General features: G+C 39.6%; 1 protein-coding gene across 1 annotated transcript in view; it reads left to right on the top strand.

Moving 5' to 3' along the window:
* Positions 1-25,667, top strand: part of NFATC2 (nuclear factor of activated T cells 2) — a 180,650-nt gene that overhangs the window by 40,421 nt on the left and 114,562 nt on the right. The window contains exons 4-5 of the mRNA XM_070940048.1: positions 13,563-13,765; positions 15,704-15,876. Coding sequence (XP_070796149.1) covers positions 13,563-13,765; positions 15,704-15,876 — 376 coding nt within the window. The remainder of the gene's footprint in view (positions 1-13,562; positions 13,766-15,703; positions 15,877-25,667) is intronic.

The raw sequence follows: 25,667 nt of genomic DNA, 5'->3' as shown, positions 1-25,667 counted from the left end.
GGAGACCGGACGATAGTTTGCCAAAACGGCCGGGTCCAGAGAAGGCTTCTTGAGGAGGGGCCTCACCACCGCCTCTTTCAAGGCGGGAGGCAAGAAACCCTCTCTCAGAGAAGCATTTATAATCCTCTGGAGCCAGCCTCGTGTTACCTCCCGGGTGGCCAGTACCAGCCAGGAGGGGCACGGGTCCAATAAACATGTGGTTGCGTTTAACCTCCCCAGGATCCTGTCCACGTCCTCAGGAGTCACAGGGTCGAACTCATCCCAGGTAACATACTCAAGACCAGCCTCAGTCACCCCGCCGGGATCTACCCAGTCAGAGTCCAAGCCTTCCCGAATCTGAGCGATTTTATCGTGCAGATACTGTGCAAAATCCTCAGCCTGCCCTTATTAATTTTGTTTCAGAGAAAATGTTACTATATTTAGGAATGTTCAGAAGTTATACATCAAGTGAGTATAAGGAAGTGTTTAGGAGAACATGGCAACCAATTCAGACTTGTAATTTACATAATAAATTGCCAATGACTTTATCTACTGGGCTTCATTTTGCAATATGAAGCCCACTGCACTGTATATTACAGTGGTTCTTGGGCAATTTTAGAATAAAACTTGAATTAACCGTAAAGGTAGTGATTATTTTATTACTATTAGCCCCTGGCAGTTGTGTCTTAAATGTCTTAGGCATTTCTGGTTTTTTTGCACCAGGGAAGGAAAACTCTCTTCCAAGAGTTTTCTTATCTTCTTGTGCACAGCAGGAAAAGAGAAAAGGTTGGAGGAAGTTAGTTTTCACTTGGTTTGTATTTGCCTTTAATTAAGTGTAGGCAGCAGGGACTCTCTTTTCCTATATTTTTTTTTTAACTAAAAGTTGACAAATGTGTTTCTGAATCACCACACCATTTCTGAAAAAGCTGACAACAGACACACATGCTCTCATTAGATGCTAAAATTGCTTCCCTTAAAACTATAAAAGGCTCCACCAGGAATTAATTTAGAACTGATGCTCTCCCTCATGAAATTTTCACCTATACAATCAAATCATTTTGCCTGCCAGTGTCTGTTTTGGGGATTTTCAATTGGACACTTTTGTTCCTTCCCCCACTTGAAAAAGAGGCACTTTTAATTAAAAGGAAAACAGCAACAACAATGGGAAGCTGTCCGCCTTTAAATCAAAGTGATAGATTCCATTCTTCTGTTCCCATTTCCAAAAATAAAGGTAGCTGTCCATCAGCAGTCTCAGAAAGTAAAAGCAGAGCTATGGGTTCACAGTTGCAAAACTGTGGCAAAAGAAAGCAAAGATAGTACCAATATTAATAGGCATCTTTTGCAATCCCAAATCACTGGCGCACCAGTTGAACACCCATCGCGGCATTGACAAATCACCATCAGTCAATTGCAGAAGGCAGCTTTATTCGTAACAGCTTACATCCTGCAACAATACCTTTAACACCATCAAACCTCAACATCTGCCTATCCCGGGTCCTTGGAAAAGACTTGATAGGTGGACAAAATTGCGAAATCCAGTCTAAACACCTGTCTGATACTGCGACAAACCAATATTAATAATAAATAGAAATGGAACATTCAGATTTTTATCAGTTTAGGCTTCTTTGAGATAGGTGAGCTGGTAACTGAAATTTAATCATGCACATATTTTAATAAGCCAATTTCTGCAATACACGCCTCCTTGTTTTCAGAATGATGTTATTTATTTATCTGCCTGAGTACCTAGCATTTCCTTGGGCCAGAGACCAAGTCTGGCCCTGTTAATATTCCGGTGGTAGGCAAAAGAAAAGAGTCCATTTCTACCAAAAGAAAGAAAGAAAACTCCAAAATAGAATATGGAAAGGTACACATCATGTCTGGCTGCTCTTTCCCTTTTTGGTAAAGGTGACTCAAATACATTGGGTTTTTTTTCTCCAGTCTGCTCTCTATATATACACTTTTGGGGGAGGATTGTTTTGAATTGCTCACCTAATATGAGAGACGAGATCCTCTTCGGGATCCCTGTTTGTCTTTCTCGTTTCTGTCCTTTTCTCTTTTTTTCTTTTCCACTACTGTCCTTAATTCTTGATTATGAATCCTTTTTGTGCCCAGGAGCAAAAATCAAGGACAAAATAAAACAAAAGTATTTTCAATAAAAATAGTTTGCCTTCTCAGAATTATTATTTTTTTTTTTTTTGGAAACCTAAAATGATTCAGACAATACACTGTTCATTAAGCACCTATGTATATTTAAGAAAAAAAAATGTATAAATAAAATTTTAAAAAAACTTGTTTGCTTTTTTCCAAGGTTATTCTCATGTCTCAGGCTATTTTACCAGTCTATCTGTTTCTTAAATTTGTACTAATTGAATCTTACCCTGCATAACCCTTTCAGATTAGCAAAGATTGAGCGGGCGCTGTCACTTATCTGATCCTGCTATCTAGAAAAGCAAGCAAAATCTTTCTATTTGCAATTGAGAAAAAAAAAACCAACTTAACTTTGCTAATGTTTTTAATTTGCAGAGAAGTATTTAAATTCACTGTGTATTTTTGTGAACTCTACGTAAGGATAATTTACGAACAAAGAGGAATCAATAACAATCGAATAGCAATCATAATCTGAGCTACTTTTTAATATCTAGTTATTAAGCACCATTACATTCTTGAGAAAAGCAACTATCATAGAAAAAGCTGTTGAAATATTGGAGGGCAATTTTTTTCCTCCTGTGAAGCACAAACAAAGATAAACATTTAAATGATTACAGGCCATTCTATGACTTGGTGTTTGCAGGTACTATAGCTGGAGGCAGGTAAGCTTTGTTACAATACCATAGTGGTAATTTTCAGTTCAGAGTAGTTTGCACCTAACACATTCCCAGTCAACTCATCCAGGTTAGAGTAAGTATACACACCGCTCAGTTTAGAAAAACAATAGTAGAACTTGATGTTTATATGCAGATAATCCTTGGCTAACAACAGTTCATTTAGTGACCATTCAAAGTTGCAACGGCACTGAAAAAAGTGACTTATAACCGTTTTTCACATTTATGACCGTTGCAGCATCCAGAGTGGTCATGTGAATAAAATTCAGACGCTTGACAACTGGTTCATATTTATGATGGTTGCACTGTCCTGGGGTCATGTGATCCACTTTTGTGACCTTTTGATAAGCACAGTTAATGGGGAAGCCAGATTCACTTAACAACCGTGTTACTAACTTAACAACTGCAATGATTCAATGAAAAGCTGGGGGAGAAAGTTTGTAAAATGGAGCAAAACTCACTTAACCAATGTCTCACTTAGCAACATAAATTTTGGGCTCAAGCGTGATCGTAAACTGAGAATTACCTGTATTAAAGATTAGCATATATTACAAAAAAAAAGTGGCAAAATGGGATAAAAGACAGATAAAAGTAGGGAGGAGGGGAAAGACAGATAGGGAGGGAAGAGGACTTAATAACAACTATCTGTCTGTTTGTCTCTGTCTGTCTGTCTGTCTTCATTCATCCATCAACCCACTTACCTACCTAACTAGCTAGCTAGCTAGTTACCTATCTACTTATCTCACACAAATGTTACAGAGCCTTTTCCAGAACTACTAGAAATACAGATATATCTCATTTTATTGCACTATGCAGATACTGCGTTTTTTACAAGACCCTCCATCAAAAAAAAAAAAAAAAAAAAAGCCTGCTGGAGTTTCAGATGATGATTAGTAATATTTAGCAATGACATATTTTTAAATCACAGTAGATACAGTATAGATTGATTTTAGATATCATGTTATTGCACACTGAATAGACTACTGTACAGTGTAAGCACAATTTTTTTATGAACTGGGAAGTCCAAAAAAATGTGTGGCTTGGTTTATTGCAGTATTCACCTTATTGTGGTGATCTGGAACCGAATCTGCAATATCTCCAAGGTATGCCGGTAATTCTGTGAGTAATTAATTTTGAAAGTCCCAAAGGTGAAGATTACTTTCAAATCGACAGGAAAGATTTGCCTAGGTTTTCAAGAATTTCTGAGCCATTTGTTGCCCAAAACCCAGTCCTGATTTAAATGTCTGCTTTCCTTCTTCCCTTAGCCAAATTTTGTTTCAGCAAAAACATGATGTGTGTGTGTGTGTGTGTGTTTAACTCTTGCTATCTTGGCAAATGATAGCTCAACAGACTAAGCACTATAATTTAACACCAGCTGTCTGCAATTAAAGTAAGATCGAATCTCACCAGGCTCAAGGTTGACTCAGCCTTCCATCCTTTCTAAGGTAGGTAAATTGAGGACCCAGTTGTGGGGGCAATAAGCTGACTTTGTATAAAAATATACAAAAGTATGAAGGCTATTGCTTAACGCACTGTAAGCCGCCCTGAGTCTCCGGAGAAGGGCAGCATATAAATCAATTTTTTTAAAAAAAATGGCATCATTTGGCTGTTCTCAAAAAAGCAAAGGTAGATTGGACTTAGGTAGTACTTTGTTGAAAGACTACAAGAAAATTCCAAAGCTCTAACCTAGAATGAGAAGTCAAAAAGCCCTGGAAGAAGGCAATGACCAACCAAAATAACCACGTTGGAAGGGACCCTGGAGGTCTTCTAGTCCAGCCCCCTACTCAAAGTCCTTATACCATCCTAGATAAATGGATGCCCTTCTTAAAAGCCTCCAGTGATGGAGTACCCACAACTTCTGAAGCCAGGCCATTCCACTGCTTAATTGTTCTCACTGTCAGGAAATTTCCACTTCTTCCCAAGAAAAATATATGGATACTTCTGTTTGTTAGCTAATAATCAAGATCAGTTCATGGCATTCTTTTTTATTTTTATTTTTATTTTTTATTTATTTTTATATACCATCCTTCTCCGGAGACTCAGGGCGGCTTACAGTGCGTTAAGCAATAGCCTTCATACTTTTGTATATTTTTATTCAAAGTCAGCTTATTGCCCCCACAAACCGGGTCCTCATTTTACCCACCTTAGAAAGGATGGAAGGCTGAGTCGACCTTGAGCCTGGTGAGAATTGAACTCGCAGTAATTGCAGGCAGCTGGATGTTAAATGCTGCCTTAGTAGGAGGCATTAGCCTCCTACGCTACTCAGGCTCTTCTCACAACCTTGTAGTTTAGTAGGTTTCTGGCAGTAAGACTTAGTCCACCTTTATTTATTTTTTTAAGGATTGCTTTAATTCATCAACATTCACCTGTGCACAGCTGTCCTTGCATAATCTTTAATGTTTAGAGAATAGAGCTGGAAGGGACCTTGGAGGTCTTCTAGTCCAGCTCCCTGCTCAAGCAAGAAAACCTATACCATTTCAGGTACTGTAAGTGACTGTCCAGTCTCTTCTTAAAAACCTCCAGTGATGAAGCACCCACAACTTCTGAAGACAAGCTACTCCACTGGTTAATTGTCCTCACTGTTAGGAAGTTTCTCCTTAGTTCAAGATTGGTTCTCTCCTTGTATCATCTTTGTTAGCTAGGAAGACATTTTGCAATTTATGTTGTTTTAGATATTTTTAAATAGCTGCCTAGAAATTATTGTAGGTTTTGCTTCAGAACTTCATAGTTGTGCATTGTAATTTTACTATGAGGCAAGTCGTTCCACTGGTTAATTGTTCTCACTGTTAGGAAGTTTTTCCTTAATTCCAGGTTGCTTCTCTCCTTGATTAGTTTCCAACCATTGTTTTTTGTCCTGCCCTCCGGTGCTTTGGAGAATGGCAGCCTCTTCTTTGTGGCAGCCCCTCAAATACTGGAATACTGCTATCATGTTGTGTACTGCTTTGAGACACTTCTCATGGCAGGCTTCGAAGTCAACTCTGCAATCTGAAAATAATGATTTTCGGGAAGCTCTTAGACATGGAGATCTTAAAGTCGTCATCTCACTCTCTCTCCCTTGAGGAGAATCCAAAGCTGGGTGTTCCCTCAAATAGATGCTCCCAGAGTTCCTCTTTGGACAGAGCCTAGGAAGGTTTTTAGTAGGAACGTCACATGTATTTTTTTTAATCATTCCGAATTGAAAGACCGTTTTAAATATTTTATAAAAAAATTATTTATCATAAAAGAGAGCTTGGTCCGGGACAAGCCAAAAGAGATTTTATGAATCATAAACCACAAACTCTTATGCTGGTTTAATGACTAAATCCACATTTTTGTGGGTGAATCCAGTCTGTTAGCACATGTGTAAGAACTGTGTACCAAGTTAATGAAGTTATTTGCACAAATAAAACCTGCAGGCTTGTCCCCTTGTCTTTCTTAAATTCATACAAAGGATATATTTTTTTTTTCCGGGGTAGGTGGGTGGGTGGCTTAGCTTTTGAATATTTAATGCTAGATTTGTGAAAGCAAAATGGGTTCCAAAGACTGCATGTCTCGTGGGTTCTTCTTCATTAAGCAGACTGTGGAATGCTGCCAGCCAATCTAGAAAATGCATGTGGTCTTTTTCTGGGGAAGGGGGTAGGTAGTGATGGTGGTGGTGGATTAATCTAGGCAGAGATACCTCCTGCTGACTGTTAAAATAGAGAACAAAGAAAAAGAATTTTTTTTAAAAAAAAAGCCATAGATGCTATTAGCTTGATGTTTCTGTGCTCTGATCTCCTTGCCCTGCTCTGCTTTGTACAGTTTAATCAAGATTTTTTTTTTTTAAATGTGGACCAAGTAATTGAAAACAAATTTACCGTGTCTTAGACCATCAAGTTCCCTTTCAGCTAGATGGTTGGCTATGCGGTAGATCATCTGCTTTCAATTTTCAGTGATGTGAGAAATATAGAATGGCTTGATTTGTAATTGTGAGTGTTAATAATGAAAGAGATATTCTCTGGTCTGGAGTCTGCACAGGAATTCTGGCTCTGTTATGCTTCGTGTAATGAAATCCAATTCAAAAGCTGCTGTTATTCTTTACTGAGCGTTTTTATGCTCAGCTCACTTTTTAAATAAACCCAGGGCTCCTTTTACTTCCTCCAAAAATACACCGCATACAGGATACATAAATATTTGCATAGAGAAAGATTGCCATGAACATTTGAAAAACTTGTTTGTTTAAATACATTTGATAAAGTTTTGTTTCGGCCTGTCACCATCAGCGTCAAAACAGTAGGAAACAGTTTTTAATCCAAACATGTATTTTATGGAGTCCTCTGTTTCATTTGGGGGAGGTGATTTGGGATGTATGTTGTCATTTCCTTTTTAAATTTCTGATGGTAGATAATCATTTGATGAAAAACTAAAAATCCAAAAGTTTTGGGGGATTTTTTTGTTGCACCTTGGAGTTCCTTAAGTCAAGCTGTTAATAATAGTCTTTTTGGCAAATTAGGAAGTTCTAAACTACAGGCTGTTCCCAACCTCAAAATCTACAATATATTGTTTGTAAACCTTCATTTTGGCTCATGGGACTTTAGGTTTTCCAAAGAGGCAATGGCCACAGTATGGCTGTTACTGCGGATGTGGCTTGAAAGAGTTTTCAGAGAGTTTAAAGGGAAAAAAGTATTTCAAGGAAGATAGAAAATATATCAAAAGGCAGTCCCTATGTTTTAACTCCCTTCAGAGCTGAGAAGGTCTCCGTTCTTGGTCAGACAACGTTAGGTTTTGTATGGCCTCTGTACTTTCAAGACTAGGAAGTGGCTTTCTAACTTTTGATGTGTCTGCTAGCATAGCATTTGCCCCCTTCCCACACACTTCTGTCATTCAGGTCTTTGTGGAAAGAAATTCTGAGGGAAGCAATTAGAAGATTAGTAACATCAGCAAGAGGTGGGACTGAATGTGTGATTCTGAATTCCTGAGAGAAAGGAGATGTTAAATGTGATTTACACTACCTTAAGCATACAGTTAGCCAGGTAGATCAAAGATATGTATATATTTATTAGGGCTGTGTAAATCTTTCCATGAGGTACTTTGCTCTATATCCACTTCCGAAATAGCCACAACTGCTCAGAAGCTTGGTGCGACTGTTTTGAGGTTGTCCTGTGATCTTCTGGGAAAGGCTATGCGCACACGAGACACATCACTGCCCGGCTGCAGGCCTAGAAATCTTGGGACAGTCTCTACACAACTATGCCAAGCTTTCAAGAAGTTGTAGCTGTTTTGCAGCTTTAAGAATAGATTTCAACTCTGCTTTCCCAGGATCATAGTTTCACATTAAGGAAAGGTTAAATTTCTTCCTAAAGTTCTGTTGTATTGTTTGTTTGGGTAGGTTTGAGTTTTTGTTTGTCACAATGGCTTTTAAGGTTGCCCATCTTGCAAATTCACTCAACCTGAAAGTGACATTTTAAATAAGAGACACCACTCCTAGACAACCTCAGCTTCTCCCAAAGGGGATTGTACTTTTCCTGTACCGGGATTGTACTTGGAGAGAGACGATATTTAGGTCCATAATGGTGTACCTTTTTCTGTGATTGACCTGTGCTTCCTCTTCCTCTGTTTCTGAGCTTCACGCAAAGGATGGGTGCGAGCATTTCCTGTCATTTCTCAAAACCTGGGAGAGACAGGAAGCACAAGTTATTTGTGCATCCTCTCAAACCTTTTCTACAGAACATGCAACGTGTGACTGCATTTCACAGTAGATCAACAGCAAAAGTCATTGCACTCAACGTAAAATGACTTGACAGCTCTATGTAATCTTGTTTTGCAGGGCTGGCTTCATATTTTAATGGGAAGTCTTTGAAAAAGATCTTCTGTGAGTCTGTTCTATGTTGTCAAACCAACATAGTGTACTGAAAAGCAGCAGTGAGAGGTTGTTGAATAACAATGGTTGGGTTATCCACGAGATCAGCTGCATCAGAGTAGTGTCATATCAGGGACTTTGTGGAAAGGTGGCTTCTGCTAAGTATAGATCAAGGCCAAGGGAGAGAGAAAGCAATAATTTTGGAATCTGACACAGATGTCAGGATACACTAGACTTTACTGAGCATTGAGATCCAAATAGTTAGGCAGAGTTGTTGCATACTAAAGGTAAAAGTAAAGGTTTATCCTTTCCAGTCATGTCCAATTCTAGGGAACGGTGCTCATCTCTATTTCTTAGTTGAGGGAATTGTCCAAAGACACTTCCATAGTCTACATAAATACTGAGGCGTATGGAACGCTGTTATTATTCCATCTATGTGGTACCTATTTATCTACTTGCATGCTTACGAACTGCTAGATAGGCAGGAGCTAGGACAAGTAACAGGAGCTCACCTCATCACAGGCGCTCGGGTCTGGAATCCAGGATGTCAGCTTTCCAGCTAACAAGCTCAGCGTCTCTAACTGCTGAGCCATCATGTCTATTATTGTTGGATAAGCATTTTCTACAGATCAACTGATTTACGTAAAGTATTGGAACACCATAATGCTTGAAATATATTTTAGGTTTCATGCATCGGCCTGAGTTGCCTTTGTGTGTATGTGTAGTTTTGAATGGAGCCTGCCTCAGAAAGCAACAGGTATTCTTTGCTGGGTCTCCATAATTTGACGTTGCTAAATTGAATACATTACCTAAGTTTTGAAATATGTACTGTTGGGTGCTTGGCACGTCCATCGCCACTCCAAGTCTGTTTTTGAATTCTCTGGAAGGAAAAAGCAAGACAAAAAACTATGATTGAACGGGGTGTTATGGGGCCTGATTTGTGACTAGGTTTTGCCAACTGTAATGCTATCTTTAACTCCTTTTTACTGCAGTCTTATTTTCTAGCATTCTAAGCTGCGACTACTTTTTCTATGCACAAACTTTATTTACTTGTTTATTTTATGTACTAATATAAGCATCTCTTCTCTCGACATAGGTATGGTCTGTGTGTGATGTATTTATATATTGTACACCCACATGATAAATTACACACACACACACACACACACACACACATACACACACACACACTTCCTTGGTTTTGATCTAATCATAATTACAGATTATTTCTTTTTCTGCTAGATTATTTCCAGCTATTGAAAAGCAGGAAATGTTCTGTAAGCTGGAAATGTAAACTACCAAAACCTTTGGCTAATGCCTTACCTTTGCAAATTAAGCCTTCAAAGTTAGCTTTGAAGTTTTTCCTTGCATTATAAGAAAGATTCTAGATGTCCTGTCTTGGAAGTGTTTTACTGTTGTTATTGTTTTTCTGTGGAAAACAATATTTTCTGAGGAAAATTGTTTTCCTCAGAAAAACAACTGAGAGATTCAATATGCACCCAAGACAAATTCCTTGTCTGTCCAATCACACTTGGCCAATAAAGAATTCTATTCTATTCTATTCTATTCTATTCTATTCTATTCTATTCTATTCTATTCTATTCTATTCTATTCTATTCTATTCTATTCTATTCTATTCTATTCTATTCTATTCTATTCTATTTCAGGGAACAACCCAGCATTTGTTTATGAGAATTCAACTTCTGCTTCATATAGTGCCTCTTTCCAATGTCTTTGTGCAGTGATATTTGGGAATATTTTAATTCTGATTTAAGGCTTGTAAATACTGGCTCTACTCACGGAATGGGACAACTCGCTGAGGCCAATTCACCGTGGGGACAATTTATTGCATTAAGAATAACTTAATGCAATAAATATTATATGCCACTATTTCTTCGGCATTATTTGCACTGACAAACATGGAAATAATGTTGAAGAAACAGTGGCGGATAACATTTATTGTGTTGAATTGTCCCATGTGGATTGACCTGTGGTGAGTTGTCCTGTGCCATGATGTAAAAAAGATGTTGGGACCCTAGAAAGAGTGCAGGGAAGAGCAACAAAGGGGATTGGAGGCTAAAACATATGAAGAATGGTTGCAGGAATTGGGTATGTCTAGTTTAATGAAAAGAAGGACTAGGGGAGACATGATAGCAGTGTTCCAATATCTCAGGGGTTGCCACAAAGAAGAGGGAGTCAAGCTATTCTCCAAAGCATCTGAGGGTAGGACAAGAAACAATGGGTGGAAACTAATCAAGGAGAGAAACAACTTAGAACTAAGGAGAAATTTCCTGACAGTTAGAACAAGAGCCTGATGGCGCAGTGGTCTAAACTACTGTTAAAAGTAGTATTTAGCTGCTAGCTGCCTGCAATTACTGTGAGTTCAATTCTCACCAGGCTCAAGGTTGACTCAGCCTCCCATCCTTCCGAGGTAGGTAAAATGAAGACCCGGTTTGTGGGGGCAATAAGCTGACTTTGTATAAAATAGAGGGGGGCCCAAAAGCCCTACTAAGCAGGTATATACAAAAAGTATGAAGGCTATTGCTTAAAAAGCATTGTAAGCTGCCCTGAGTCTCCGGAGAAGGGCGGCATATAAATCAAACTAATAATAATAATAATAATAATAATAATAATAATAATAATAATAATAATAATAATAATAATAACAATTAATCAGAGATTAGATCTGAAATGTATAGTGTTTCCTGCCTAAGCAGGGATTGGACTAGAAGATCTCCAAAGTCCCTTCCAACTCTGTTATTCTATTCTATTCTATTCTATTCTATTCTATTCTATTCTATTCTATTCTATTCTATTCTATTCTATTCTATTCTATTCTATTCTATTCTATAGAGTTGGCCTCAGCTAGTTTAAGTTGACTGCAGCAAGATGGCAGTGGCAAGTTTCCCTAGTCACCATATGTCCTCCGATGCAACTTTTATCTCATCCCTAGCCATAGACAGCTTATGTACATGACTTGAGCAGTTGAGTTTTAAGGTGTTTTGCCTTTTCTCTTGACTCAAGTTTTGTCATTTGTACATTTTGTGATGCCTCACTGACGACGTGGGTGATGGTGCAATCTGGCACTGCATTTGGCCATTTCACCATGCTGCCCTCTTCTCTCTGGTCACTGGATAGTGCCTTCTGTGGCCATGTTGGCTTGGGCTGCAAGGGAGGTAGAGAATCTGGCTTTTGTAGGGGCCTTAGCCAGAATCTCTCCGTATAACATTAAGAATTTCATTTTTAATGTGTGCCAGTGTGTTCACAGAAAAAAGCAACAACAAAGGCTATCTTATCTTATAACATAGGTTTTCTCAAACTTGGCGACTTTAAGATGTGTGAACTTCAACTCCCGAAATTCTGCATCATAGAATAATATTATTCTGGAACACTGTTAACATGTCTTAATGATCAGTCCAGTTTGTCTGATATTTTCATTTTGCATCTTATTGTATATTTTTTTTATTCAAATTGTATTTTTAGTGTGCTTTACTGTAATCTACCCTGAGAGCTTCAGCTACTGTGTGGTTTTAAAATATAAATTTAAAAAATTGCTTTTCTGCTGAGTTGAGTTCTGGAGGCATATTCAATAATGTGGTCATGACAAAGAGCCCACAATGAAGACTGGAAATGCTAATCAAGATCTATAATGGTTATAATCTGACTGATTTTGGTTTCATTTTTAGGTGAGCAAAATGTCTTTGATTAATGAATTGTAGCCATTAACTGACTAATTATTGTAGCTTTTCTCTCTCTTTCTCAATTTCACTGATGCTTTCACTTTTACCAATGCCTAGACACTTATGTTTAACAGTCATAATAATTCTGTGTACATGCAAGGATCTTTTTCTCATAATAGGGAAGTTATAGCTACTTTCTTTTCCCATTTGATACAATGGCTTCACTCTCTCCCTCCCCCCCCGCATTCCCCCCCCCATCATATACACATATAGTGCAGAGGTGTCTAAGTGAGCTTATAGAATCTAGCCAAATCATTTTTATTTTGAAAGACATTTTAAAAATGGTTGATGATTCTGTGCAGTTTAATAAATTACATCCAGTGGTAGGCTGCTGGGGGTTCGCAGGGGTTCAGGAGAACCTCTAGCTAAGATTCTGTGCAGTTCGGAGAACCCCCAAATCCCACTCTTGGCTGGCCCCAGCCACTCCGCCCTTCCCCTCCCAGGAATCCCCACGTGGCCCATTTCGGATGCAGGTAAGTGCAGGGCGTGCACGGAGGTTTGGGAACGGTGAAAAACACCTACCAGAAGTTCGGGAAGGCTGGAAATGGGCCTGTTTTCAGCCTCCAGAGGACCTCCAGAGCATGGAAGGCTGTTTTCGCCATCCCGAAGGCTCAAAAAAAGCCTCCGGAGCCCAGGAAGGGCAAAAAGCCCCCCCCCTTGTGGTGGTGCAGGAGGCCAACTAGCCATGCCCACCATGGCCACACCCACCCATCAACCGGGCAGAGAACCCCTTGCTAAAATTTTTGAATCCCACCCCTGGTTACATCCCAATTATGAAGACTGCAAAGATGCTAAGAGCAAACATTTTACCAAGTAACATAAGGTTGGAAACTTCAAAACAGTTCCTATTGGAACTATCACTCATCTCATTTTTGGAAAATAAATTGGGAATAGTCATATTTCAGTCTTGCCAAACAAAGCCGCAAGAGATAATAATATTATTTGCTCAGTATTCTTCATTAGTTAATTTATCCATGGTCTTTTATATGCAAAACGATTTTAGCCTGAAGGGAAGGAAAAGAACCATCTTTCTTAATTATAAAAATTTCCTGCCTGTTTATTTTGAGGTGATTCTTAGCCACGCAGGGAATAAGATGAGCTGTTATAAGCTTTTGTGTTCTTTATCTGATATTGCTAAGACATTTCAATTCTTGCTCTATTTGTCGTTGAGATAATTGTGTAAATGGTTTGTTCTCTTGCCAGCTTCATGGTTATGTGGACCACAAGCCCTTGGGCCTTCAGATCTTCATTGGAACAGCAGATGAGAGGATTCTTAAACCACATGCTTTTTACCAAGTCCATCGCATCACAGGGAAAACAGTCACTACCACCAGCTTTGAGAAAATCATTGGCAACACCAAAGTGCTGGAAATCCCTCTGGAGCCAAAAAACAACATGAAAGCAACGTAAGGTTCTATATTACAAAATGTTGTAAGATAGCAACAGAGGAGAACTTTACACGATTAATGTAAAAGATGCCTGTATTTAATTTGTAGAGAAAACTTTCAAGTGTAAGCCCTCTTAGCTTTACCATGGCATATACATGTACTGCAGTTCAGTAGTAGAATAATTCAAGTGAGTGCAGAAAGGATCGTCTTCAATCCCTTAACAGAGGTTGCCCATTAGGGGAAAGATCATTTTCTATTGGAGTTCTTGTTAGCAGAATAGACACATAACTCACCAGTTGTGAAAAAAAAAAGTCTTTTTTTTTTTGGGAAACCCCTATATCTCAAGGCCCATAACTGGAGAGTCCTTTTAGTGCAAATCCCTGATCATCAGATACTCTGATTTCTGCACCAGGAGAACTTTCTGATTTATCAGTCCTTGGGAGAAGGAGACATTTCAATTAATCAGCCTCTTCCCAACATGAGTTAGCATTTGAATTGACTTCTTTCCCTTGTAAGTTTTGAACTGAGATGAGCATCAAATGGTCTAGTACAGGTATGTCAAACTCAATTTCATTGAGGGCCGCATCAGGGTTCTGCTTGACCTTGGGGGCCCGGGTGGGCGTGGCTAGGTTGGGCGTGGCCAGCTCAACGTCACTCGTGTCGGGGGCGCCGGTGGAGCCTGAGGGTTCAGCCAGTGTAAATGGGCTCCCAAGCTCTGTTTTGGCTGTGATGGCCTCCTGCAACCCTATGCCAGCGAAAACAGAGCTCGGGAGGGCCGCATGCAGCCCTCCCAAGCTCTATTTTCACTGGCAGAGGGACTGCGGGCTGGTCCTTCGATGTTTCCAGGGTGGCCCCACGGGCCAGATCTAAGCACCCCACAGGCCAGATCTGCCTCCGGGCCTTGAGTTTGACACCCCTACTGAGCGTTCACTTTTGGATGGATGGATGGATGGATGGAGGGATGGAGGGATGGAGGGATGGAAGCAACAGTATAGCTACAGTAATGCTACTTGCTGAAGTGGTTGCAAATTTGGAGAATCTATGTAGCTCAGGGTTGAACTGTAGGTTCTTGATGGTCTAGAACAGGGCTGTCAAACTCCTGGTCTGCGGGCCAGATGTGTCACATGCTGGCCATGTCCACACCCAGTTTAGCGAAGGGGGGAAAAGTCCTGATATGTCACGTGACGACACCGTGACTACGTGAGTTTGATACCCCTGGTCTAGAAACAAAATGCCTATAGTAAGAAAACTAAATTTAGAAAATATCAAGACTGCAGTGAATCATTGTTCCATGAGGGATAATGACATTGCTAAGAAAAATATTGAAGAAAAAGACTGAAAACTCACTGCAATATTCCCTAGAACAGTGTTTCTCAACCTTGGAAGCTTGAAGATGGGTGGACTTCAACTCCCAGAATCCTCCAGCCAGTGCTGCTGGCTGGGGGATTCTGGGAATTGAAGTCCACCCATCTTCAAGCTACCAAGGTTGAGAAACACTGCCCTAGAATAATGGAGAGTTGTAGACTTAGGGATGTTTGAATCAGCCAGCACTATCGGAATGGTCCATTGGTATCAACTGATTTCCAGATTAGGATTATATAAAGAATTTCCATGAATAAGCCAGTTGGAATTACTTGCATTGACCTGCTTTGGAACCTTGTTTGATTGCCAGGGTTGTAAGCTAACAGAGGTAAGCTTAAATCCATACTCTTGCAGAGCTACAGTGGTCCATTTTCCCTCAGGGAAGGTAGAGAATCAGCCAGCCCCTTGTTGAGATTCCATAGAAAGAAGCCAAGCATACCTGGACCATTAAATCTGTAGTCATAATCAGAGAAACAAAAACAGGCATTAATTTCAGGAGTGGGGAGTGCTTAGTTTGCAAATGCAATGGGGTATGTGTGTAAAAGTACTGATGTCACTGGACAAGGATTATTCAGTTATTTGTTTGTTTCATAGCATTGACTGCGCAGGAATTCTCAAGCTGAGGAATGCAGACATTGAATTACGGAAAGGAGAAACAGACATTGGCCGAAAGAATACTCGTGTGCGATTGGTGTTCCGCGTGCACATCCCTGAATCTAGTGGCCGGATAGTTTCTTTGCAAGTTGCATCCAACCCCATTGAATGCTGTAAGTCATAATTTTCTGGTAATTTTATTATTTTCAGTAACATTGTTTCTGAAACCCATAACTTTACAACAGAGGTCCCCAAACCCCGGACTGCAGCCTGGCACTGGTCCGCAACCTGCTAGGAACTGGGCTACGCAAGCCCCATCCGAAGCCCCATCCGTGCGTGCATTGCATCTAAGGCAGCATGTAAAATGATATCTCCCCCCCGCCCCCCGCTGAGTCCATGGAAAAACCACCCTTTACAGAATTGGTTCCTGGCAGTGGTGAAATGTAAAATTTGTTGCTAATGGTTCTGTGGGCGTGGCTTGGTGGGCGTGGCTTGGTGGGTGACGTGACTGGGTGGGCATGGCCAACTTTTAAAAAAACTTTTTTTAAAGGATTTTTTTTACTACCGGTTTGGGTGAATAGGTAGTAAAAAATGCTTTTAAAAAGTAAAAAAAAAAGTTCCGACGATCACAGCTGTGCCGTGTGATCGTCAGAACCTTTTTTTTTTTTTTTTTTTACTTTTTTAAAGCATTCTTTTACTACCTATTCGCCCAAACCGGTAGTTTTTATCACTACCGGTTCACTCGAACAGGAGCGAATCAGTAGCATTTCACCTCTGGTTCCTGATGCCCAAAAGGTTTTGGGCCACTGTTTTACAGGACTGAAATACAGGCAGTCCAGGATTTAAAACCATCTGATTTAGGGACAATCTGTAGATGCAAACAGGCTACCTATTGTTAAAAATGGCAGATTGTTTTCTTCTTTCTTGAGTCAATAAAGCGTTGAAAGCCACACAATGTTTACAGGAATTGCTGATAATCACTGAAAACAGGCTGTATGTTACAAATGCACCGTTTCATCAGTTCCTGAAAGCATTGCATAGCTTCAGCACTTTGTCTGTTCGAGGAGGGGAAAATTCCATCTGCTATCTGTAGTAACAGGCAATCCGTTTGTATGTACAAGTTCTGATTTAAATACAAAGTCGGGTTAAAGACAGAGTTAGGGAACACAACTTGTTCTTCATTCAGAGGCTGCATGTAAATCTGGGGAACATGCTGAGCTCTTGCCAAAGGCAAAACACCACCTTCTTTACTTCCTGTCTTTTAATCCTTAATTAAGCAATCTAAGGGTTTGGGCTTTGATCCTGTGCTATGCATCCTTATTTATCTGGGACTGTCTTGTGAACTTGTAGATAAACTTCCTATCCCACCGTTAACAGAGAGATGTTGCAAACTTGTCGACTTATAAAAGAAGGCCCAAATGTAGCAGCATTCTTCCAGAATAAATAGCTCAGTATGATTTTGTGCACGTGGCTCTTAAGATTGCCTGATACTAAAAAAACAAAATGGGAGTTTTCTAATTCTCACTGTGAATTCGTCTTATAATTCCAAGCAGCATTCCAAGAGACTTTAGAATCAGCCACAATTCAAGAGGAAAAAAAGGGGTGGGAGTTGGGAAGAGGGATTTCCACTAAATCAGGGGTGGGCTGCTGGGGTTCGCAGGGGTTTGGGAGAACCTCTAGCTAAGATTCTGTGCAGTTCAGAGAACCCCCAAATCCCACTCCTGGCTGCCCCCCCACACCCCGTCCCAGGAGTCCTCATGCAGCCCGTTTTAGATGCAGGTAAGTGCAGGGCGTGTATGGAGGTTCGGGGAGGGTGAAAAACGGGCCTACCGGAAGTTTGGGAAGGCTGGAAACGGGCCTGTGTCTGGCCTCCAGAGGGCCTCTGGAGCCTAGGGAGGCCATTTTCGCCCTCCCAGAGTCTCAAGAAAGGCCTCTAGAGCCCGGGGAGGGCAAAAACACCCACCCTGCCATGGTGCAGGAGGCCAACTAGGCCATGGCCACCATGGCCAAGGCCACCCAGCAACCGGGCAGAGAACCCCTTGCTAAAATTTTTGAAGCCCACCCCTGCACTAAACATGTACTATCTAAACAATACAGGAAGTATATTGTACTCTCCTGTCATGTTTTCTATGTGGACAATGTCCTGGGCTTTCTGGCAGGTGAGCCTCCTCTTAAATATGCCAGTTTATCTTCTTTTGAGATAGGACAATGATAAAAACATTTACAGGTCCTCACCATTTGATGAGTCGAGACCTGTGGCATAGCCTCATTCTAGCACCTGAAAGGAGGCTTAGTCATTTTTGGAGAACTTACCCTCGTGACCATCTTTTCTCATCCTGTAGTGTATTTTTGTTAGTAACTTGAGCTTTCTCAGTGGTTTGGGGATTTTATAGTTTAGCGAATCATTTTTACATCTTTTATTGTATGACTGATATTAGTGTACAATACACTACATATTAGTGTAACAATAAACCACCTGAGGAAGGAGGCTTTGAGAGATCTACTCTGTGGTTTTTTATCACAGCAAAATGCTTTCTCTAAGACACATTTGTATTGGAGTTGCACCTTGCTAAAATGGTGTTAGGTTTGCAATTGAATCATCTGAAAAAGTTTGATTATCAATTGTTGGGGTTTGCTTTCTTGGATGAGGACAAGGTCCATATACTTTTGTGTTCTATTTCTGTTGCATCCTGATAAATCGATCTACAGGTGTGTTGGTGGCAATGTGTTACTGCTTATGGTTTGCATGTGGTATCAAAGTTGGATTGCCTCTTTCCATGGAGATTTCCTTTAGTTAATCTGCCTGCTGATTGTAAATTGTATGAAGAATTTAACCATTTCTTAAAACACACACATACAACATATACTCTAATTTACAAACTTGTACCCATTTGGGCAATTCTTGGACTCATAGTTTAATAGTATCAGTATGCATCTTGGTGCTTTGACTGGCATTCTTTTTAAAAAAATATTTATATTTAGTAAGAATTTTACATAAAGCAAAAGAAAAGCCTAAGGGAAAGAAAGAGGAAATGTTATAAAAGATGACTTCCCACTTTCTCTTCAGCAGATAATTACAACTTTATAATCCCTCTTCCGAGATGTATAAACACATCCCTTCAGACTATCACTTAATCCACATTTTAAAATTATTCACCAAATGTGCACATTTTCTCCTTACTCTTAGTATTGATGATGTTTCTTACTTACAGCATTGCTGTAAGTAGATTTAATGAACAGCAAGCTGGCTAGAGATGATTAGAAGACTGGAGGCTAAAACATATGAAGAATGGTTGCAGGAACTGGGTATGTCTAGTTTAAGTAAAAGAAGGACTAGGGGAGACATGATAGCAGTCTTCCAATAACTGAGGGGCTTCCACAAAGAAGAGAGAGTTAAGGTATTCTCCAAAGCACCTGAGGGCAGGACAAGAAGCAATGGGTGGAAACTAATCAAGGAGAGAAGCAACTTAGAACTAAGGAGAAATGTCCTGACAGTTAGACCAATGGAACAACCTGCCTCCAGAAGTTGTGAATGCTCCAACACTGGAAGTTTTTAAGAAGATGTTGGATAACCATTTGTCTGAAGTGGTGTAAGGTTTCCTGCCTAAGCAGGGGGTTGGACTAGAAGACCTCCAAGGTCCCTTCCAACTCTGTTATTCTATTCTAATTTGAGTGGCAGACCCCCATTAAAATAGTTTATCAAAACTGTCATTCCTTATACTTGATGAATGGGGATGGGGGTCATGTGAACATGATTGTAAGGTCAAAAGGCATTTATTATCTCTGGAATTGAAAAAGAGGTAGAGCTCTCCAATTTCCCACATCAGTATGTAAAGATTTATACAGTTGTATCTTTACAAACAGGGATTCTCATTACTAGCAAACCACTCAGGGATTGGAGTTGTAGACGTCAATCCCAGGAGAAAACTCACTAAAATAGCAGCGTTATTAGTTAGCTCATCGGTTGCTCCCGCTAACTGTAGTCCCTTGAGTTGGTGGTTGCTAGCCACAAGGCATCTAAAATGCTCCAAGGAGATCAGCAGCTGCAGAGAAATAAGAGTCGACTTGAGTAGAGATGTCGTATTCCCCATCATGGGTCTTGAGGGATGTGCTCCTTCATAATTGAAAGGGTGAGGATTATAAAATCAGGGTGATTATAAAGTAATGTACTAAGAAGCTGCCTGTATGGGAAGCAAAAAGTAAACACTCTCTTGATCTGAGATTAACTCGTAGCAATTACATGACAATATCCATGTTCACCTCATAGTCTCGGTATGGAATTTGTTCACCCTTGCCATGTTCTGTGAGCTTTTTCCAACTTCCCACTCTAGTTTACAACCTTGACCTATCAATCAAGTTTTGTCCAAATTAGATTTTGTTTAGCATTCTGCTTTTAAATCAGGTGGTATTGATTTAAGACAGATGGGGCAGGTCTACCTGTGGCTGGATACTTGTGATGAATGATGTCTCCAAAGGAATTTCTCTGTGTAAATTTTCTCAGAAATCTGGCGGCAATATGGAGGGGAAAGAAATCATTTTCCTTGAGTAGCTGAAAGATAAGATGCAATGTTTGAACAAGATGGAAGCATTGGCATGCTGACAGAACTCAATGATTTGCTGAGAGTAAAAGATGATGACCCTTAATGAAAAGGGAGAAGATTTGTTGCCAACGCAACAAAAAGGGAAACATTGCTTGAGTCGAACAATGAGGGAGGATTACAAAAACATCTCAGACACCCCTAAGAAAGTCTTTAGTCTGAAACCCTGGAAAGCTGCTATCAATTAGGGTAAATCAGAACTGCCTAATTTCTACTCAGGACCACACCTGAATCTTTGAATGACATGCTGGGAGCACAGTATCTGGTAACCACGGTGGGAAGGGAATGGTGCATTTAATAACCGTGTGGTCTGAACTAGCCTGACTTTTAGGTCTTATCTTTTCCTTCTGCAGATATTCGGTGCTATAAATATTATCGGAGCAAAGTTACCTGTTTTTAAAATTCCCCTCTCAAGATTTATGGGATTAATGTTGACAGCTCTCTATTTACTTTCAAAGGCATTTCTTAATTTGGATGAAATTGGATTAAGTCACTTCTTTTGAAACAACAACCCCCTTGGAAGTTCCCCTTTTTAATTTTTCTCCCCCCCTCTTCTCCAAGTTTCCCATAAAATTGAGATAGCCTGCATTTATGATATGTGGCACATTTGCAAGGGCAGTGGAAAGAATGTTTTCATTTTGGCAAACCTTCTGCGGCTTTCCTGCAACAAAGAAAGCCAACTGGGAGATTGGCAACAGAAGTCTAGTTAAAGAGCAACAACCAACTATTCTGAGGATTCTTAGTAGATTCATCAGCCTGTTGTTTTCAGGCAGGGCATTACGAAGGCTGTCCATTTTCAGTAACTTTGCTCAAAACCAATGACCTTCCTTCCTTCCTTCCTTCCTTCCTTCCTTCCTTCCTTCCTTCCTTCCTTCCTTCCTTCCTCAAATTACATTCATGTTGCTTCAATAACTCTTCCATTAAGCTTCTCTCTCAAGCAAGCTTAGGTGCATTGTTTACTATGAAAATCAACAGTACAGATGCAAATGGAAGTATTTTCCATAAATGAATGTTGTTTGCATAGGAGGAAAATTATTATAGCAGGAACAAAAATACATTGTTATTCTAGGGAAAAAAATATGGATAGATGAGCAAAGTCCAGAAGTGTATTAATTCAATTCCTTTGAGATCTATTTACAGTACATATTTACATAATAAATGTTTTTTTTTTAATTCACACAATAGTGGTGGTAAGTGAAAAATGTTTTAAAAAATTGGTAGCCTGGTTTTCTAATAACCCAGAAATAAAAGTACATCTTGATTAAAGAATCAACTCTTTTCCCAAAATCATTTATATTTTTTCTACAGTGTGCCTTTCTAATTTTATGAACTAGAATCTTGGTTTTAAATTAAATGAATCTGAGTTCATATAAGTTTACCTTCATACAAGTATTCCTCAACTTACAACCAATTTGTTAGCAACCATTCAAAGTTACTGAAAAAAGTGATTTCGTTAGTAACCATTCAAAGGTACTGAAAAAAGTGATTTACAACCACTCCACCCACTTACGATTGTCATAGCATCCCCAAGGTCATATAATCAAAATTTGGGCTCTTGGTAACAGGCATATATACAGTATTTATAATGGTTGCAGCATCCTGGGGTCATGCGACTTTCCCGGCTAGCTTCTGGCAAGCAAATTCAATGGGGAAACCAAGATTTGCTTAATGACTGCATGGTTTGTTTAGTTACTCCAGTGATTCACTTAACTATCATGGCAAAAATGGTTATAAAATTGGGTGTGACTCCCTTAACAACTGCCGTGCTTAGCAATGGAAATTCTGGTCTCAGTTGTGTTCATAAATCAATGACTACCTACTGTATATTCTATGGGAGTTCTAAACACCTTGAAGCTTTCATTGGGCTCCTGAGTTCCTAATTCTTGAGTTCGCACTTTAAACAGTAGGAAGGAAAAGCCTGATATAGATTGCAAAGTTATCTTGAGCTTAATCCTAGAGTGATTGCCATCATGGGAGTCATAGCTCATATTCAGTGGGCCATGTATCATCCACAGCCAACAACAACTGTCACACCTATTGTTGGAATTTCTGCTTAAAATATGAAACAGTCTAGTCTTGTCTCTATTCTGATGCTTTTTATGCTTGCCTGCAGTTCTGGGAGTTAAAGCCATAACTTGTGGGAAATGGCTGGTTGTAAAAGGTTGAGCGATTATCTTTGAATAATGGGTGCAGGTTGAGGGTGGGAAGAGGGAGAAAAAGCATGGGAAGGCCTGTTGCTTCCATATTGTAGATATCATAGAAGCATCTAGTTAACTATTGCTGGATATAAGATTATAAATTTTTGGGATGTTGTCCTGGTATAGAAAGAATCTTCTTACATTCCTGTTAGGAACCTCCACAGTAGTGACCAAAATTATGGAAATCTTTTGGGAAAAGTGTATTTTTGAGGTTTGATGGCTAATAACACCACTTTTGTTTGGAGTTTCAAGACAAACATATTCCATTGTTGGAATGGCCTGGGAATAGCCCAGACCTTAACCCAATTAAAAATCTATGGAGCCGACTAAAGAAATTTGTTAATTAGAAGCGACCCAGCAATAAAACCCAGATAATAGAAGCAATCATTCAATCTTGGTTTCACATTATAACAGCTGCAGAACTAAAAGACTTGGTTCACTCCATGGGAAGATGTTGTAAGGCCATAATTCATGCTAAAGATTACCCAACTAAGTATTAACTGACGTGATAATTTTTGTATATCTCGTTTTTTCTACATTTCACTTTTCTTCTTTATACTGCAACTGCTATTCTAATAGCAAATCCTTCATAAAAGTTATTGCATTACATTCTTGATTAAATTATCTTTCCATTGATATATAATTTTATAGTACAGTTCCCCCCCCCCAAAAAAGTAGTGCTAGTTTTAGAAAATACACTTTTCCCAAAATGTTTCCACAATTTTGGCCATTACTGTAGTTTTAATTTCTAGCAACTGTTACTTTCAAAATTACAATCCCTTCTCCTTTTACTTCTGCACTTAAATTAGAAGACATCCCTTCTAATCTAAGATAAGCAGAGAAATAGAAGCCAGAATCCACTTTGGAGTTTGTTTTATATAGTATGGTTATTCCGTAGGAATGGCACTTCTGTCCCCACTTTCAATAGTTGGAGTAGGTGCTGGTTTTGATAGTGCTGCTACATAACCAGTGTGACTCATTCAAACAAATAGAGGCAGCTGTGGACAAATAAGGACCACTTCATTGAAGCACTATAGGTTCTTGGAGTCTCATGACTGATTTATAATCCTGTTCCTCCCCTAACAACTGAATAGCCTACTAAAGAGAAGGCTCAGGGGAGACATGATAGCAGTCTTCCAATATTTCAAGGGCTGTCAATACATCAATATTTGAAGGGATGTCACAGGGAACAGGAAATAAGGAAGAATTTGCTGACAGGGGGAATGATTCATCAATAGGACAGCTTGCCTCCCAGAGTTGTGGACATTCCATTGCTGGAGATTTTCAAGAAAACATTGGATAACCATTTGTCTGGGATGGTATAAGGACTTCTGCCTTGGGAAATGGGTTGGACTAGAAGAGCCCTCAAGGCTCCTTCTAGCCCTATGATTCTATGTTTCTATGAAAATCCATCTTTAGAGCTTAGATTCAAGAGGAAATTGAGTTCCAAGAATGACTCCAGTCATTCTTTTTTTTGCTTTTATTTATTAGAGAAGAGAGGTTTCCACAGGGGTGAAATCCAAAATTTTTCCCTACCGGTTCTGTGGGCGTGGCTTGGTGGGCATGGCAGGGGAAGGAGACTGCAAAATCTCCATTCCCACCCCACTCCAGGGGAAGGATACTGTAAAATCTCCATTCCCTCCCCTCCTGGGGGAAGGATATTGCAAAATCCCCATTCCCTCTCCATTCTGGGGCCAGCCGGAGGTGGTATTTGCCGGTTCTCCAAACTACTCAAAATTTCCGCTACCAGTTCTCCAGAACCTGTTAGAACCTGCTGGATTTCACCCCTGGGTTTCCCCCTAGCCAATGGACGGCATAGTTCACATTCAATACATGGTGGGGTAATTGTGTGATAGTTCCATGCTAAAAGCTGTGACATAGAAGTTCACATAGATAGCATTGGTTTTATGTGAATTATTTATTAACTATTGCTTTATCTCATTTAAAGATGTGAAATATTATAATTTACTATGATCCCTTTCTGGGAGAGAATTTGGGTTTTTCTCGCACCAAAGATCTATGGTGGGACAACTGGTAATTTGCCATCTGAAATTCAGTTAGTGCTTGTCCTTCCCCAATGGGAAAAAAAAGAGACTGAAATAAAAGAAATCAGGATGGCCCAAACTGTTGTTTTTCTTTTCTTTTTCCTTTTTTTAAAGAGGAAAAAAAAATGCCCTGAAACATTGGAATCTCCATAGACATTGATTTTCCTTGGTAGCATTTCCTAAATTGACCATATAAATTTGCAATATTTCATAATTGCGTGCTCAGTCAAGAAGTGTTATATCAAAGCAGCAGTATTTGAGAAAAATCTTACACCGCTTTGAGCCTATTTGGGGAGGCTGCTGTGAGAAAGATGGAAACACTTAGTACCGCCTACCATTTCAAAAATTAGATAAAGCCACCATTGCTTCAAAACAGACCTGCCAATTTAATGTTCAAATGTTTTGATTAAAACGTCTGGATTTAAATATGCTGGAACAGATAACTGCCCTTTGAAACAGGGAATGAAAGAACCCATTCTTATTTTTTACTGATCTGCTTATATCTCATCTACAGTAATTTTAACTATTCTCTAGAAATGATAAGCCATCCATCTAGCCTATGAGATTATGAATCAGTAGTTTTTAAGACTGTAAAAAAGAGAGAAGGTTAGTAATATATGGTAATGGTGAATGCTTCATTAGCAGAAATCGTCTAGCATGTTGGTGGCTGTTGCTATTGAAAATAAACACCCCAACTAGATAACTCAATGGTATTATGTACAGAGCTCTTAAACTGTAATAGCTATATGAAGTGCCAGCCCCTGAGGGGAAGAGAAGGAGCATGTGAAATTGTAAGTCTAAATTTTACTGATTCCTAAGCCCTAGGAATTTACCAGGGATCAAAACAGCATATTCACCCATCCTAAATCAGTCTACGCCAATATAATTATCACATATAACCCCTTTTCAAATATACATTAGTCTGGTCTGGTCTTCCCAAACCTGCCCTACAAATTTTTTTTTTTGGATTGGTTAGAATGCAGTATTCCAGGCTAATTCTGCCCACAGCCAGGAGTTCGATCCTGATTGTCTCAAGGTTATCTCAGCCTTCCATCTTTCCAAGGTCGGTAAAATGAGGACCCAGATTGTTGGGGGCAATAGGCTGATGCTGTAAACCGCTTAG

This window comes from Pituophis catenifer, unplaced genomic scaffold (genome assembly GCF_029215685.1).
Source record: "Pituophis catenifer annectens isolate HBS135680 unplaced genomic scaffold, rPitCat1.0.hap2 SCAF_3, whole genome shotgun sequence".
Classification (NCBI taxonomy): Eukaryota; Metazoa; Chordata; class Lepidosauria; order Squamata; family Colubridae; genus Pituophis; species Pituophis catenifer.
The sequence above is the reverse complement of the archived record's forward strand: the minus strand, read 5'-3'. Positions and strand labels throughout refer to the sequence as shown.